Genomic DNA, 13,726 nt, shown 5'->3' on the forward strand with positions numbered 1-13,726 from the left:
AACGTCTGACAGACCGGAAGGCATTAGTTGCCTACAATTTTTTTGCCGACTGTATCAAATGCCAACAATATTTTTTCGTATATAATAAATGCATACTGCTCAGTTTCTTACTGCTCAGTTACCTACCAAACTTTATTGCCTGCAAAAATAAAAAATTTGAACATATAAATGAATACATTTTCAATCATTAACAATGTTAATTAATTTTTAATCTGATAAAAAACTTAATGAAGTTTCCAGTTAATATTGTGGAAACTACCGTGGTTCTGATATTTTTCAGATCATCTGATTTTTTTTTTTTTTTTTTAAATGATCGGTCCTGAACATTCATCATTTCTCATCAATAAGTACTTGATTTTCTTAGCAAATAAATCAGAAGCTTCTCTACAATAATCAGGTATTTCTCTGATGAGTACACAGTTGAATAGTAATCAATTGGACATCATAAAATATTTTTTTAGTAGGCAATAGAACAGTCTGCAATGAATTTAGTATGCAATTAGAATATATATTTTTTATTTTTTTAGGCAATAAAGTTTGGTAGGCAACTGAGCAGTAAGAAACTGAGCAGTATGCATTTATTATGTACGAAAAAATATCGTAGGCATTTGATACAATCGGCAAAAAAATTGTAGGCAACTGATGCCTTCCATACTGACGGTAAATATTTTTGATTCATGAAAATTTTTATGAAAACCTCAATTTTCTCGGATAAAGTAGAAATTTTCTGACCAAGTCAAATTTTCTTGGCTCAAGAAAATCTTTATTTGGTTCCCAAAAATATTTTCTTGACTCAAGAACTGTTTGTTCTGTTTACAAAAAATGAAAATTATTTTAATCGAATAATATTTATACACCCCTTATATATGTATATATATATATATATATATATATATATATATATATATATATATATATATATATATATATATATATATGCATTATTTTTTTTCCAATTATATTAATATATAAAGTCAAATACTTAAGCTCATTAATTATTGCGAGATACGTGCAAGAGAATATGATTTATATATATTTTTTTCGACTCACTCAAAGCATCCATTAGTCATATATCATATATTATATACATCCACAACCTTACGCTATACATTAATATATTGTTGCGTATTCTAACGCAATATAATTTAATTAATATCCTAACCTTAATAACTTAATCACTCAAACTTTTATCCCTTATAAAAATTATAATAATTTTTCAAATTTTTCACTTGCAACTTTAAAACCTACAAAAACGTACTGATTTTTAGTCCGATAAAATTTATCAAAAAATAATTGTCAAAAATTTCCGATAAAAATGAAAAAAAAAATCATTTTTCAATTAATAATCAGTTATGTTTAATTGGAAGAACATTAAATTAATTTAATTATAAAAAACGTATAAAAATCAGTTGAGTAATTATTTCAATATATACAAATAGGTTTTCTTGTTAAAATATCTCGCGAGAGATCAATCACTCTTGGTCTTTCGATCCTTTAATAAAAATCATCAATTATCAATATTAATATCAATTATCAATTATTAATTATTAATTAATTATTAATTACTTAATACTAATTTCTAAAACCTAAAAAAAATGTTTATTAATAAAAGTAGAATAAAAATTTTTCACGTTTTTTTTTTTTTTAGTTATGATATGGCTGGGATACTTTCGTAAATAGGCAGCAGTTGGACTGAGTCAGGATCCGACTCTCGCTAAATAATTATTTATCTTATGAGTACAAGTTCGATGTGGCCATTATTTAAATATGTACTATATATATTTCATTGTAAAAATGTAATCGGGGTTTAGTTTATTATTACTTAGTTTTTTTTTTAAATATCGTTGAAAAATTTTATTGCTACCAGCAATTTGTCTAGGCCATTATACTACTTTCGTGGCAATGATCGATTATAAAATAGAAAAAAAAAAGTAATTTTCAAATAAATAGTTTTCTAAATCTACTTGCTAATTAATCGATCTAATTATGCATTATTTTTTAATTATTATTTAAGTGAAAGCGCTCGAGGCCTTTAACGATACCACGCATCCTAATAATTATTTAATATATCATTTATATTTATATATTTATATTTATATATATATATATATGTATGTATGTATACATAGTCTTAGGTCGACAATAAACGCTAATAAATATTATCTAGCGCTGATTAATGGACAGAGGCAGTGTCAATTAGCCGTTGGGACCTAACGGTCAATTATCAATATCTTAAACTCGCTTATCTTAACTGTGCTTAAAAAAAATTACGGTGATAATTAAGAGTTAATGTCGCGAATATAAAAATTAAAATAAATAAAAATATAATATTTTCTTAAAATAAAAAAAGATGGATTTCATTAATTTTACAAGCAACTGTCGACGACGATCTCGCCAATTTTAGTGACAACTTCGTCAAAAGTCGGTCTCTCCCGTGGGTCATTTGACCAGCACTTGTCTTGCAGCTCTGAAAGCGCTGGAGGTGCGGCTTTGTGAGCTTTCCAGACAAGAACATGAGTTTTGAGCTGCGTTAATACGGAATCATCACTCATTTTATTGAAGGGCAATTCACCCTGGTGGAATATTTCCCACAGTAAGCATGAGAACGAGTACACGTCACTCTTTGTTGAGTACTCGTCCTCGTAGACAGCTTCGTAGGGCATCCATCTGAGTGGTATCACTTGATTCCTGTACTTGGCGTACTCCTGCTGATAAGGTTCCTTAGACATTGAGGACATGGTTATTTTGAGACTGAGATTGCTGGCGATTAAACAATTACGGGCAGCAATGTCTTTGTGGACGAGACGATTGTCGGCGATATGTTTAAGTCCACGAGCTGCTTGATTAGCCAGCGATAGAATTTGAGCAACTGTCAGTTGTGGAGCGCGTTGTTTAACGTCGGAGTTAATGCTATTTGTTGTTGTAGTTGTGGTTGCTGTAGTTGTTGTGGTGGTTGTTGTTGTCGTTAATGCCTCGTCCTTTTTCTTGGAAGCCAATAAAAACTGCTTCAAATCACCCCAGTCGGTGAACTCAAGTATCATGTAATCCGGCTCAACTTCGCGACAGAGGCCAATTAGCTTAGCAACATTCTCGTGATTTAATTTGTGAAGTAAATCCAAATGCCGCTTAAATTCTTGAAGTGATGTCTCGTCTTTCGTATTCAAAAGACTTTTAACCATTACTACTTGCTCTTTTTCCCCGTCTACCTGATACTTTGTGGAAAATACTTCACCGAATTCTCCACGTCCCAGTGGCTTTAGCTCCCGTAAATTTGATCGCGATACGGCTAATTTGTCGTAGCTACTCTTAGACTTTTTCGAATGATTGCTGCTTTGACTCTGGGCTGTTTCTGCGCCGTCACTGCGATGGGAATCCCGGTTCTCTTTTTTGCGCTCTCCGTTCTGCTTCGGGTTCATTTCCTTTAGCTCTGTTTGCTCTTCATGGATGTCGCCGTTTTCAAGTTTTTCTAAACATTTATAATAATTTTTATATTAAAAATATATCAGACATTTTTGGGAGATACTTTTAAGAAAAATTTTAGCTTTTAATTTCAAACTCATCAATCTAAAATTTCGAGTGACTTTAATAAAAAAAAAAAAAAAAAAATTTTCTGAAAAATTAAAAAAATCCAAATAATTTCGAATCAAATTTTTCTTAGTAAATTTAAAGACAAAAAAAATATATTTTTATTTTTACCAATACCAGGATTTTTTTTTTTAATTTCGTGACTGAGTTAAGAAAAAAAAATTTAATACAGGAGTTTTCAATTTAAAAAAATATATAAAATAAGTAATAAATAAATAAATACCTTCTCCTTGTTCTTGTAAATACTGTTGCTTCCTACGTCTACGTCTGTAACGGCAATAAAACATTAAACCAACGACAAGAATCATATATGCGCCAGCAACACCCAGAGTTATTGTTACTGTTTTAGTCATCATCGAGCCATCGTAATTTTCGACATCCATATCTGATCTGTATCCATCACCAGCTATAAGCAAATATGATACAAAGGTAAATATTATTATTTCAAGTTGATACCACATATATATGTCCATGTTACCTATTATATTTAAGTAATAGATATATATTGAGGCATGCAAACGATTGATACTATTACAAACTAAACATAAAGTTGTTATAAGTAAGCATGATCATAAGCTTACGTTTGACATTCAATTGAACCTCGACCCTCTTCAAACCCCCGCTGTTGCCTGCTGTGCACCCGTATTTTCCTTCATCGCTAAGGTAAGCCTCTTTGATATATAAACTTCCATTTGCTAAAACCTGTAATCTTGGATCATCGAGATTATTTAACGTCGAGTCTTTATCCCAATGGATTTGGGGGGTTGGATCGCCTTCAGCAGCACAATGCAACATCACTGGGTAACCTTCCATAGCTTCCGTTGGATCTTGCGGTAGTTGGGTGAACTTCGGAGCAACTGTTGTTTATAAACATAATTTTCTTTATTTATTGTAATTAATTTAACTAGAAATCTGCAGTCCCTATGTGACTGCTTGAGTATCACTACTTAAATTATTTTTCTTGATACCAGCATCGAAACTTAAAGTTTCAGTGTCTCTAGAGCCAGTCAAAAGAAGATAATTTCAAATAAGTAAATTGTGAATGTCCAGTCAGCGGGCACACAAACTTGTTTCTTCCCTTGGGAATAAACAAATAATCCCTGGTATCCAAGCTGGCGACAATCTACTGCAGCAGCTTGTCACCAAGTTGCTGCAAAAATTGGCTTCTCCATAAATTTACGGCAACTGGTCGACAACTTTCTGAGAATGTTGGTGTCAAAAGTTGGCATTCGTTAGTTGACAGAAAGTCGCCTTAAATTTTCTCAGAAAGTTGGAGACAGGTTGGGACAGTAGATTGTCACCAACGTTCTGAGAAAGTTGCCAACAACTTGTAGTCAACAGTTACAAAAGCTGAAAGTTGTCATCAACTTGATCACAACTAATTGACACCAACTTTCTGAGGAGAAAGTCTTGCTATTGGGGATGTTTCTGCCCGCTGACTGAAGGCTTTCGTAATTTAAACTCTGATACTTGACATTTTTTTAATAGTAATTTCAGAGCATTAATTTTATTTGCGTAAATGACAGTTCTGACTGTGATTAAGTTTTATAAAAATTAGTGTCAATAATAAATAGTATTTATAGTTTCTGCTTAATTATAAATTGCAAATGACACTTTAATAGTCGATGCCACCATTGGTTGAAAATTAACTTGTTTCTGACTGGCTGCCGTCACTGAAACTTTAAGTTCCAATGCAGGTAATCATGAAAAATCTAGTGTGTAACTCAGGATGAAACACGATTTCCACCTGCGGGTGATGTAAGCCAACTTTACCCTGGTCTGAAATCGTTCTGTTTCATCCCTTGTCACACAATATACTATAATATATTTTAAATAAAAACTTTTAATGTAAAGATAAAAATTTTTATATTATTCACATGTATGAGGATTTGTTTAAATAATTTTCTAATGAAAAGTTACTGAATTATAAAAAAGCGATTCAAATTTAGATGACCAGTATTTAATTATGAATTAATAAAAATTATTTAATAGCACTTTTGATTCCGGCGTAAAAAAATAGTGAATTTATTTTTGATCGCAATTGGGAAAAATAAAAAAGTAAGTAAACTAGTTTAATAAAAATAAAATAATAAATCACTTACTGACAACTTCAATCTGTATCGTGTGATTAATAGAACCCTGAGCATTAGACGCAATGCATATATAACGACCTCTATCTGTTTCAAGAACGCCATTAAAGTGCAGCGTACCATTAATGTCCTGAACGTGATCTGGAAACTTTTCTCCTTCGTGTTCTTTTATCCATCTGACACTTGGGTTGGTAGCGCCCTGTGCTTTACAATATACTTTTGTCGTGGAATTAAGTTCAAGTTTTTTGTCAACTGGTGGTGGTGAAAATTTAAGCTTTTCTTTGACAATAAGTGTCGCCGGCTGGGACCTCAGGGCCGGGAATCCCTTGGTGTTAATTTCGCAGGCGTAATTGCCCTTGTCAGTTACATAAGTTAATTTGTAATGAAGAGTTACGTTTCCATGTCGATCAGTGACCCGATGTCTGCTGGGTCCGCCGGTTTCTTTGAGCGGTTCTCCGTCTTTCAGCCACTGGACTTGAGTAACTGGAGCTTCCATTCCAGTGTAAGAGCAAGTAAGAGTCGCAGGATCACCTTCCATCACTGTCTGTGATTCCGGCGAGCTCGTCAGTGTCGATGGGGTTGACACGACAACTTGGACAACTATTTCACTGGTTCCAGCTAAATTTTCTGCAATGCATGTGTAATTACCGGCGTCTTCGTTCACTCTCGCTTTAGCAATCAGCAGAGTATTGTCTTGTACTCTCACAGGACCGGAGTCACTTATCAAGTGACCTGTGGGATCACGCCAGAACACACGAGGTGTTGGTAATCCTGCTGGCTCCAGACAACTCACTTGTAATTCTTGATCTTTACCTACAACTGCTAATTGATCTGGTAGCAGTGGCTCTAATGACGCATCCGAAAGATTGTGCAAATCTAAAATTTTTTAAATATTTTAATAGCAGAAACAAAACGGGGTAAAATGAATCGTTTAAAAAAAAATTCCTAGCAATTTCTTAAAATTTATTTCCAATTTTTTTAGCCTTCAATTTCAATTGTTAATAAAAAATTGACATGGGGTAGAATGGGGCACCTAGAAAATTTTTTAGTTCTTATAAAAAATACAGAAAAATTTTATCCGTTTTTTGTTACTATAAGGTAAAAGCCCCTGCACCCGCTCACTTTTCATTGGAGTGAGATTAAATCACTCAATATAAATTAATAAATAAAATGAAAAACCATTTTTTTTTTTTATAGTTATTTTTTGAAGTTTCGAGTATTAGAATAAAATTTAAGTTTGAAGAATAATGTTGATAATTAATTATTATTCATTTTTTAAATAAGGTCCTTGAGTGTACCCATGGTCGCTCACTAAAAGTTATCATGTACCATTATTCGACCAACAATGGCCCTATAGTCGCTCAAAGACAATATCAATAAAACTATGATAAGTTTATTGATTTGGACAAATAATTTATAAATTATTCTACTTTATTCTTTCATAATATAAAATTTCATGAATTTTAAAAATGTATTTAATAAGATATACTTATAACAATTCTTAAAAAATTTGACGTAACCTAAATTTAATCTAACGAATGAACGTTAAAGTAAAAATGCCCGGCTGAGCGCGATTTTGAAAACAGTCATTTAATTTAAATTTATAATCTATTATAAAATAATTTGATACATCATATTTTAATATAATTCGATTCACAAATAATTATTTATCAATAATAATTTTTAACTTCCCGCTAAGAAAATTTCAAATTTTCAAAAAAAGGGAAGTTATTGGTTTCGGTCCGATTTTCAAAAATCGAGTTGTTATCAGATGTCGATGTTTTGAGATCTTAGGGAGCTATTCTGACTATTCCCGGATGGACGTCCGTGTGTACGTGTGTGTGTGTGTATGTGCATGTGCGATCTTTTTCTTGTCCGACGATATCTTTGGAACGAATCAACCGATTTGAACGTATTTGGTGGCAATCGAAAGAGCTCACCAAAACTTAGAATTGACTAGATTTTGGGGTAGATCGGTCATGTAGTTTACAAGTTATACAAAGAATAAAAATTAAAATTTTTTTTGTTTTTGGTTTTTTGCATATAACTCATAAACCACTTGTCCGATTTAGCTCAAAATATAATCAGTTCCAACTCTTGTTGAGCCCTTTCTATTGCAACCAAGAACGTTCAAATCGATTGATTCGTTCCAAAGATATCGTCGGACAAAAATTATAATTTTTCAGTGAAGGTATGTCCTACCGGCTAACAAGCTCGAAGAGCTCTAAAATTTACAAGTAATAATGTTTCCGAGCTCCCTAAGCTCGAAAACAGCGGGAAGTTTTTGGGCTGGCTCGCAGGGTCAGGCGGTTTTCAGATTTTTTTTTGTAAAAATTATAAAAAAACGCCTTAAACAGTTAAAGTGAGCAACTAATGGAACTGAGCGGGTATAGGGGCTTTTATTTTAATTTATGTATTTGAAAGAAATAAATTTTTTATTTTTAAAAAAATTTAAGAGTTTATATTTAAGATGGCCGACTTTGTCCCATGTATTTTATCGTTTTGCAAAAAGTATAAACGTATAAAAGCTTAAACTTACATGCTATTTGTAGTTCAGCCGTGTAAATCTGAGCAATGCCGTCTCTGATACCATGACAAGCATAAACACCTTGATCTCGGTGTTCAGCGGCGCGAATAATCAGTGTGCCATTTTCAAAAGCCATTCTCTCCTCATCCTCGTCACCGAGTGGACCGATTTCTTTAAAGTACCACTCGACAGAATCTGCATTCTCATACACACAGTGCATTGACGCTTGTTCACCACGTTTAACAATGACATTTTGTGGTACTACTTTTATCGTTGCTGTTTCATTCGTCGGTACTACCAACGGATAACTTTCTTTTATAGGCGACGATCCGGCTTCATTTCTTGCCAGACATGAATACACCCCATTGTCTTTTGTACTCACATTCTGGATGTGCAGTTTCTTTTTGCTCTTTACTTTAATGTGGTCATTTGTCATGACACTTTTAGTGTTTCTGTTAATAAAAGTAAAATATTAAATAATTACTTCATTTATAAATACAGAGTATGAATATAATTTTAACGTTTCATTAGACTTTAAATAAAAATATACGAATGTTAATTCAATGTAAAGTTATATATAACAGACACGCCCCGTCATGTTTCCCTGCTCACTTGAAACGATGCTTCAACTTCAGTTTCTATTCAAGTTCTATACACTCGCGCTGTTTTATTCATTAGAGACTCAAGTAGGGTGGTACGATAATTAGCGAACAAGTGACAGTACGAAAACGTGACGTGTCTTGTCAAGTGTCTGTTTATTGCTACATATATTTATAAGTATACGTATATATGTGTACTAACTTAAACCACTCGTATCTCATTTCACCAGAGCCATCCACGTGGCAGCGTAATTCTACCTCAACACCAGGACGTACTGGAGAAGGAAACTTTGGTAATTCCAAGACTACTCGTGACTCGCTTATCCCTGGAAACAGAAAAAAAAAATTTTCATGAATTAATTTGTTTATACAATTAAATATTATTTTATAATTTTTTGTGTACTCGGAGAAAAATGGGGACAAAAAATGGACGAATTTTTATTATGCCGTCGACCAAATTTAAAACAGGAAGTTGAGTCTTTAAGGAAATTATTATGATGCATATGCACTATAATTATTATTGTGACCCACTGGAAATTTTTTATTTTCTACTATAGTTCCTAATTTAGACAATCAACTGTAAAAAATTTACGGAGAACGCGAATTAAATTCGGAGTAAATTCAGAGTGACTGTAGCGGAGTGGGTGACTATTTATTTATTTAGTCTCTTCGGAGTGAAATTTACTCTGAATAGGAGTGAATGTGGATTTAAATAAAATCCAGACCACTCCGAAATTACTCCGCTGAAAAGACAAACTCCCGATTTACTCCGCATGCGGAGTGATTTTTTTTTTAAAACTGCGAAACTCAGTGACGAAGTAAATTCGGATTGAAATGAAATCTGTAATTACTCCGCATTCACTCTCGATTTTTTACAGTACATTCATTACAATTTATTAATAGTTTTAAGTGTAGTGTAGCATAATAATTTTTTGGTAACTCAACTTCTTGTTTGAAGTTTGGTCGACAGCATAATAAAAATTCGTAGACTTCTCAAGCCCATTTTTCTCCGTGTAAAAAATTTTTGAAATACTTGAAAGGCAGACTTTAATTAAATGTGATATTGATTTGGTAGAAAATAAAAAAAAATTGAGATCTAATGTCAGAGCCCTTAGTCGTTGAAAACTAATCGAATTCTCGGTATAAAAAGTTAAGGGAATAAAAATAAATAGACGAAGGAAGAAGGATAAATTGGAGAAAAGGATAAGAAGTAAAAAAATTTCGGAGGAATGGAAAGATCTTGAGACGACGTGAGTGCACTCGGTATACATTGAGTAGCATAGAGAGAACTCGAGGGACAATCGATGCAATGGTTTTTTGGCAGAATAAAATTTACTTTATTTTATTTTTGTTATTTGAACTTTTAGTTTTGTTATGATTCTTGTGTTTTGTCGTCGGGATTGTAGACAGTCTGAAGACTGTGTAGTTTTTTGTACTCATCGGATTAAGCCCACAAGGCAGTTTGAATTGCGTTGGCAATTGGTTGGTGATGTGGATACACAAGAATACTGAACAGAGAGAATGCAAGAGAACACAAGACTAAACACGTTATAGTAGTTTGTAATGGGGGAGTGATGAGTCAAAAGCAATTTACGAGTATCGAATACACATTTGCGGCTTCGTCGATTCGATATGTATCACATTATAGATGTCAACTTGTTTTACAACTTTATAATCATAAAAAAAATCTCAAAGTATCAAAATCGTAATTTAATTAAATCCCGAAGTTAGCAGACAACTAACAATTTTCGGATTTTTATTTCAGCAATTTAATTTAAAAAAAAAAGAAAACTAAAAATATGCACATGTAGAAAATTAAAAAAACTACAGGTGTAATTTTCTGAAATATTTTTTTTTTTTTAAATTTATGGTTAAAAAAAATCCAAAATTTATTAGACGTCAGCTAATTTCAGTATCATAGATATCATGATCCTGTTTAGCAGACAATTAAAAATTTTTGATTTTTTTTCAACAATTTAATTAAAAAAAAAAAAAACTAAAAAAACACACGTAAAAAATTTAAAAAACTGTAGGTGTAATTTTCTGAAATATTTTTTTTTTTTTAATTTATCGTTTAAAAAAAATCCGAAAATAATTAGACGTCAGCTAATTTCAGTATCATAGATATCATGATTCTTTGTAGCAGACAATTAACAATTTTTGGATTTTTCTTCAACAATTTAATTAAAAAAAAAAAAAAAAAAAAAAAAAAAAAAAATGCACATGTAAAAAATTTAAGAAACTACAGGTGTAATTTTCTGAAATTTTTTTTTTTTTTAATTTATGGTTTAAAAAAAATCCAAAATTTATTAGACGTCAGCAAATTTCACTATCATATGATCCTGAAGTTAGCAGCCAATTAAAAATTTTCGAATTTTTTTTTTCAACAGATCAATTACAAAAAAAAATGCACTTGTAGAAAACTAAAAAAACAACAAATTCAATTTTTCAAAATATTTTTTTTTTTATAATTTACTTTTTCTAGAAAAATTCAAAAATTATTTGACGTCTGCTAACTTCAGCAGCATCACTATCGTAGATATCATGATCCTTTTTAGCAGACAATTAACAATTTTTCGATTTTTTTTCAACAATTTAATTTTTAAAAAAACTAAAAAAAAGCACATGTAGAAAATTTAAGAAACTACAGGTGTAATTTTCTGTAATATTTTTTTTTTTAATTTATCGTTTAAAAAAAATCAAAAAATAATTAGACGTCGGCTTATTACAGTATCATAACCATAATTCATCGGAAGTTATTAAATAAAAAGTTTTGGGGGCAAGACAAATTAATTAATAGACTATTAAAACCTTGCAAAGATAATGACAAGGCTTAAACTTGTTTGCAATCGTCACATTTTCTTTCAAGGTCTCTCAAACTCGACCGGTAAAATTTTTCACTTGGTACAACTTGAGAGCCGGCTCTTGACTTTTTATTTTTTCTTCATTTTTAAACTTCTCTCTCGCGATCTTGGACTCTCGTGCTTTCGCTCGCGGTCTTTTTTTACTCTTTAGCTCTTCAGTACTCGGAAAAGCGTGTTTAAACGCACAAACGAAGCGAGAGATCAAAGGTCCCGCCACACGACCAGAGACTCGAGGGCGCAACGTTTATTATTATCATTCGCCCTCTCTTGCCTTCCCTATACCCGGTTGGTCCATGAGGAATTAACTTTTGTTTAAACAAACGGCTAAGCGGTAGTCTGGCACCAGACTGCTAAATAGATAAATTAAACACCTTTTTTTTTTTTTTAAAATATTTTACACTTACGATTCTTTACATCTTATTCTTTATACTTGAGAATTTAATTTCTACTCCAACTACTCCTCGGAAAAATTTTCCCATTCATTGATTCCTTTACTACTTAAAATATATTTTTGACCCGGTTTTATTTAAGTGGCGCGTAAGTAGAAAAAGAACTCAATGATCAGACACAAAAAAATTGCAATGCATAAAAAAAAAAAACTAATTACAAATAAACACATGAATAGACAAATAAAAAAATTTAATTAATAACAAAGACTGACAAGTTTAATTTCCTTTTGTACACCGCACCGTTACGTTTAATTTCGATGAAATCGCCTCGAGTGTCGGCGTTTCATTTCAGCGACAGAATATTTGACGACAAAAAAAAAAGTATTAAAAAATAAAACAAGCAACGAGATGACGGTATAGGGAAGGTATAGATACAAGATAGATAAAATGGGGGTGAAAGAAAAAAATAAGGAAGCAATATATGTATAATGTATATATATACATTAGGTCGGCTGGTGTGTGAGGGATAAAGAAGGATGAAGAGAAAGAAAAATGTTAAAAAAAGAAAAAAAACGAGTAAAAGTAAAATGTACACAGATGAACGTCATAGTCGGCCGATCGTAAACGAGAGCGGGCGTAGCGGAAACGAATGAACGAGTGGAGGCTTGAAAGAACAAGTGCCGAAAATGAAAGTCGAGCTGATGCTGAACTGACGAATCCTAACGAATGAACTAACGTCGTGGTGGTCTACCCCGCGACTCGTAAGTCGCGATCTACGACCCGCGAACGCATTTTTTTTTTATTTATTCCTTGCGAACGCTTGTTATTTACACACATATGTACATGCATATGCATTTATGTGTACATGTATGTGCATATGTATTTATGTGTGTACGTATGTGCATGTATTAGAATAAGAATAGGGTAAATTTTAGTATACAATGAGAAATGAAAAGAAAAAAAAAAGTTTGGCTTTAGACGAGATATTTGTACGGTTTTAAATTTTAGCAGAACGATTACTTGTCGTGAAGCGAGAGTGCGTGATGATTACGTTCCAACTTTGTCTTTTCATCTCAATTTTTATTCTTTAGAAAATAATAAATTTTTTTTTGCATATATATTATGATTTCTTCTTTTCTGTCTTTTGTTAGGGGTTATTTTTATTTGACTTTTGTATTTCGTAATTCTTTGTTTGTATTTCAGTTGCAGAAATTGTACACGAAAAAATCTTGGAGAAAAACTCCATAGATTGTTTATGAAAACAAACAGCCAAGTGAGTTTTATCCATTTATAAGTAAACTGTTTTGTTGATGAACAAAAAAAAATAAAAAACAAAAAGTACTGGTAAATTATTTCTGAAAAATTACCTCAGTTTGTTTTCATCTTTTTGTTTCTCATAAGCCCATTTCTGCTCGTACTTTATAACCTGCATTTCGGTATATTATTTTTTTATTGTTTCCTCTATTAATTCGAACAAGCTATTTAACAATACGAAAATAAATTGTATTTAAGTCTTCATAAATCTTTTCATCCCTTTTTTTTTAAATAAAAATCTTCATTTACTATTTTTTTAATTAACCTGACAAAATTTTTTAATTCTCTTTTGAATTTAAAGTTAAATTAAATTCACATATCAGTTATTGTATAGAAAATATATTCAAAAACTTTGATA

The 13,726-nt window shown here is 31.7% G+C and overlaps 1 protein-coding gene across 1 annotated transcript in view; it reads right to left on the minus strand.

Annotated features, from left to right (window-relative positions):
- Positions 1-1,826: 1,826 nt before the first annotated feature.
- LOC130666649 (inactive tyrosine-protein kinase 7-like) overlaps positions 1,827-13,726 on the minus strand; it is a 30,644-nt gene continuing 18,744 nt past the window's right edge. Inside the window, exons 3-8 of the mRNA XM_057467837.1 lie at positions 9,004-9,127; positions 8,215-8,654; positions 5,688-6,551; positions 4,167-4,442; positions 3,809-3,991; positions 1,827-3,466 (exon numbers count right to left, since the gene is read on the minus strand). Coding sequence (XP_057323820.1) covers positions 2,367-3,466; positions 3,809-3,991; positions 4,167-4,442; positions 5,688-6,551; positions 8,215-8,654; positions 9,004-9,127 — 2,987 coding nt within the window. The 3' untranslated portion in view covers positions 1,827-2,366. The remainder of the gene's footprint in view (positions 3,467-3,808; positions 3,992-4,166; positions 4,443-5,687; positions 6,552-8,214; positions 8,655-9,003; positions 9,128-13,726) is intronic.

The sequence above is a fragment of the Microplitis mediator genome, chromosome 4 (genome assembly GCF_029852145.1).
Source record: "Microplitis mediator isolate UGA2020A chromosome 4, iyMicMedi2.1, whole genome shotgun sequence".
Lineage (NCBI taxonomy): Eukaryota > Metazoa > Arthropoda > Insecta > Hymenoptera > Braconidae > Microplitis > Microplitis mediator.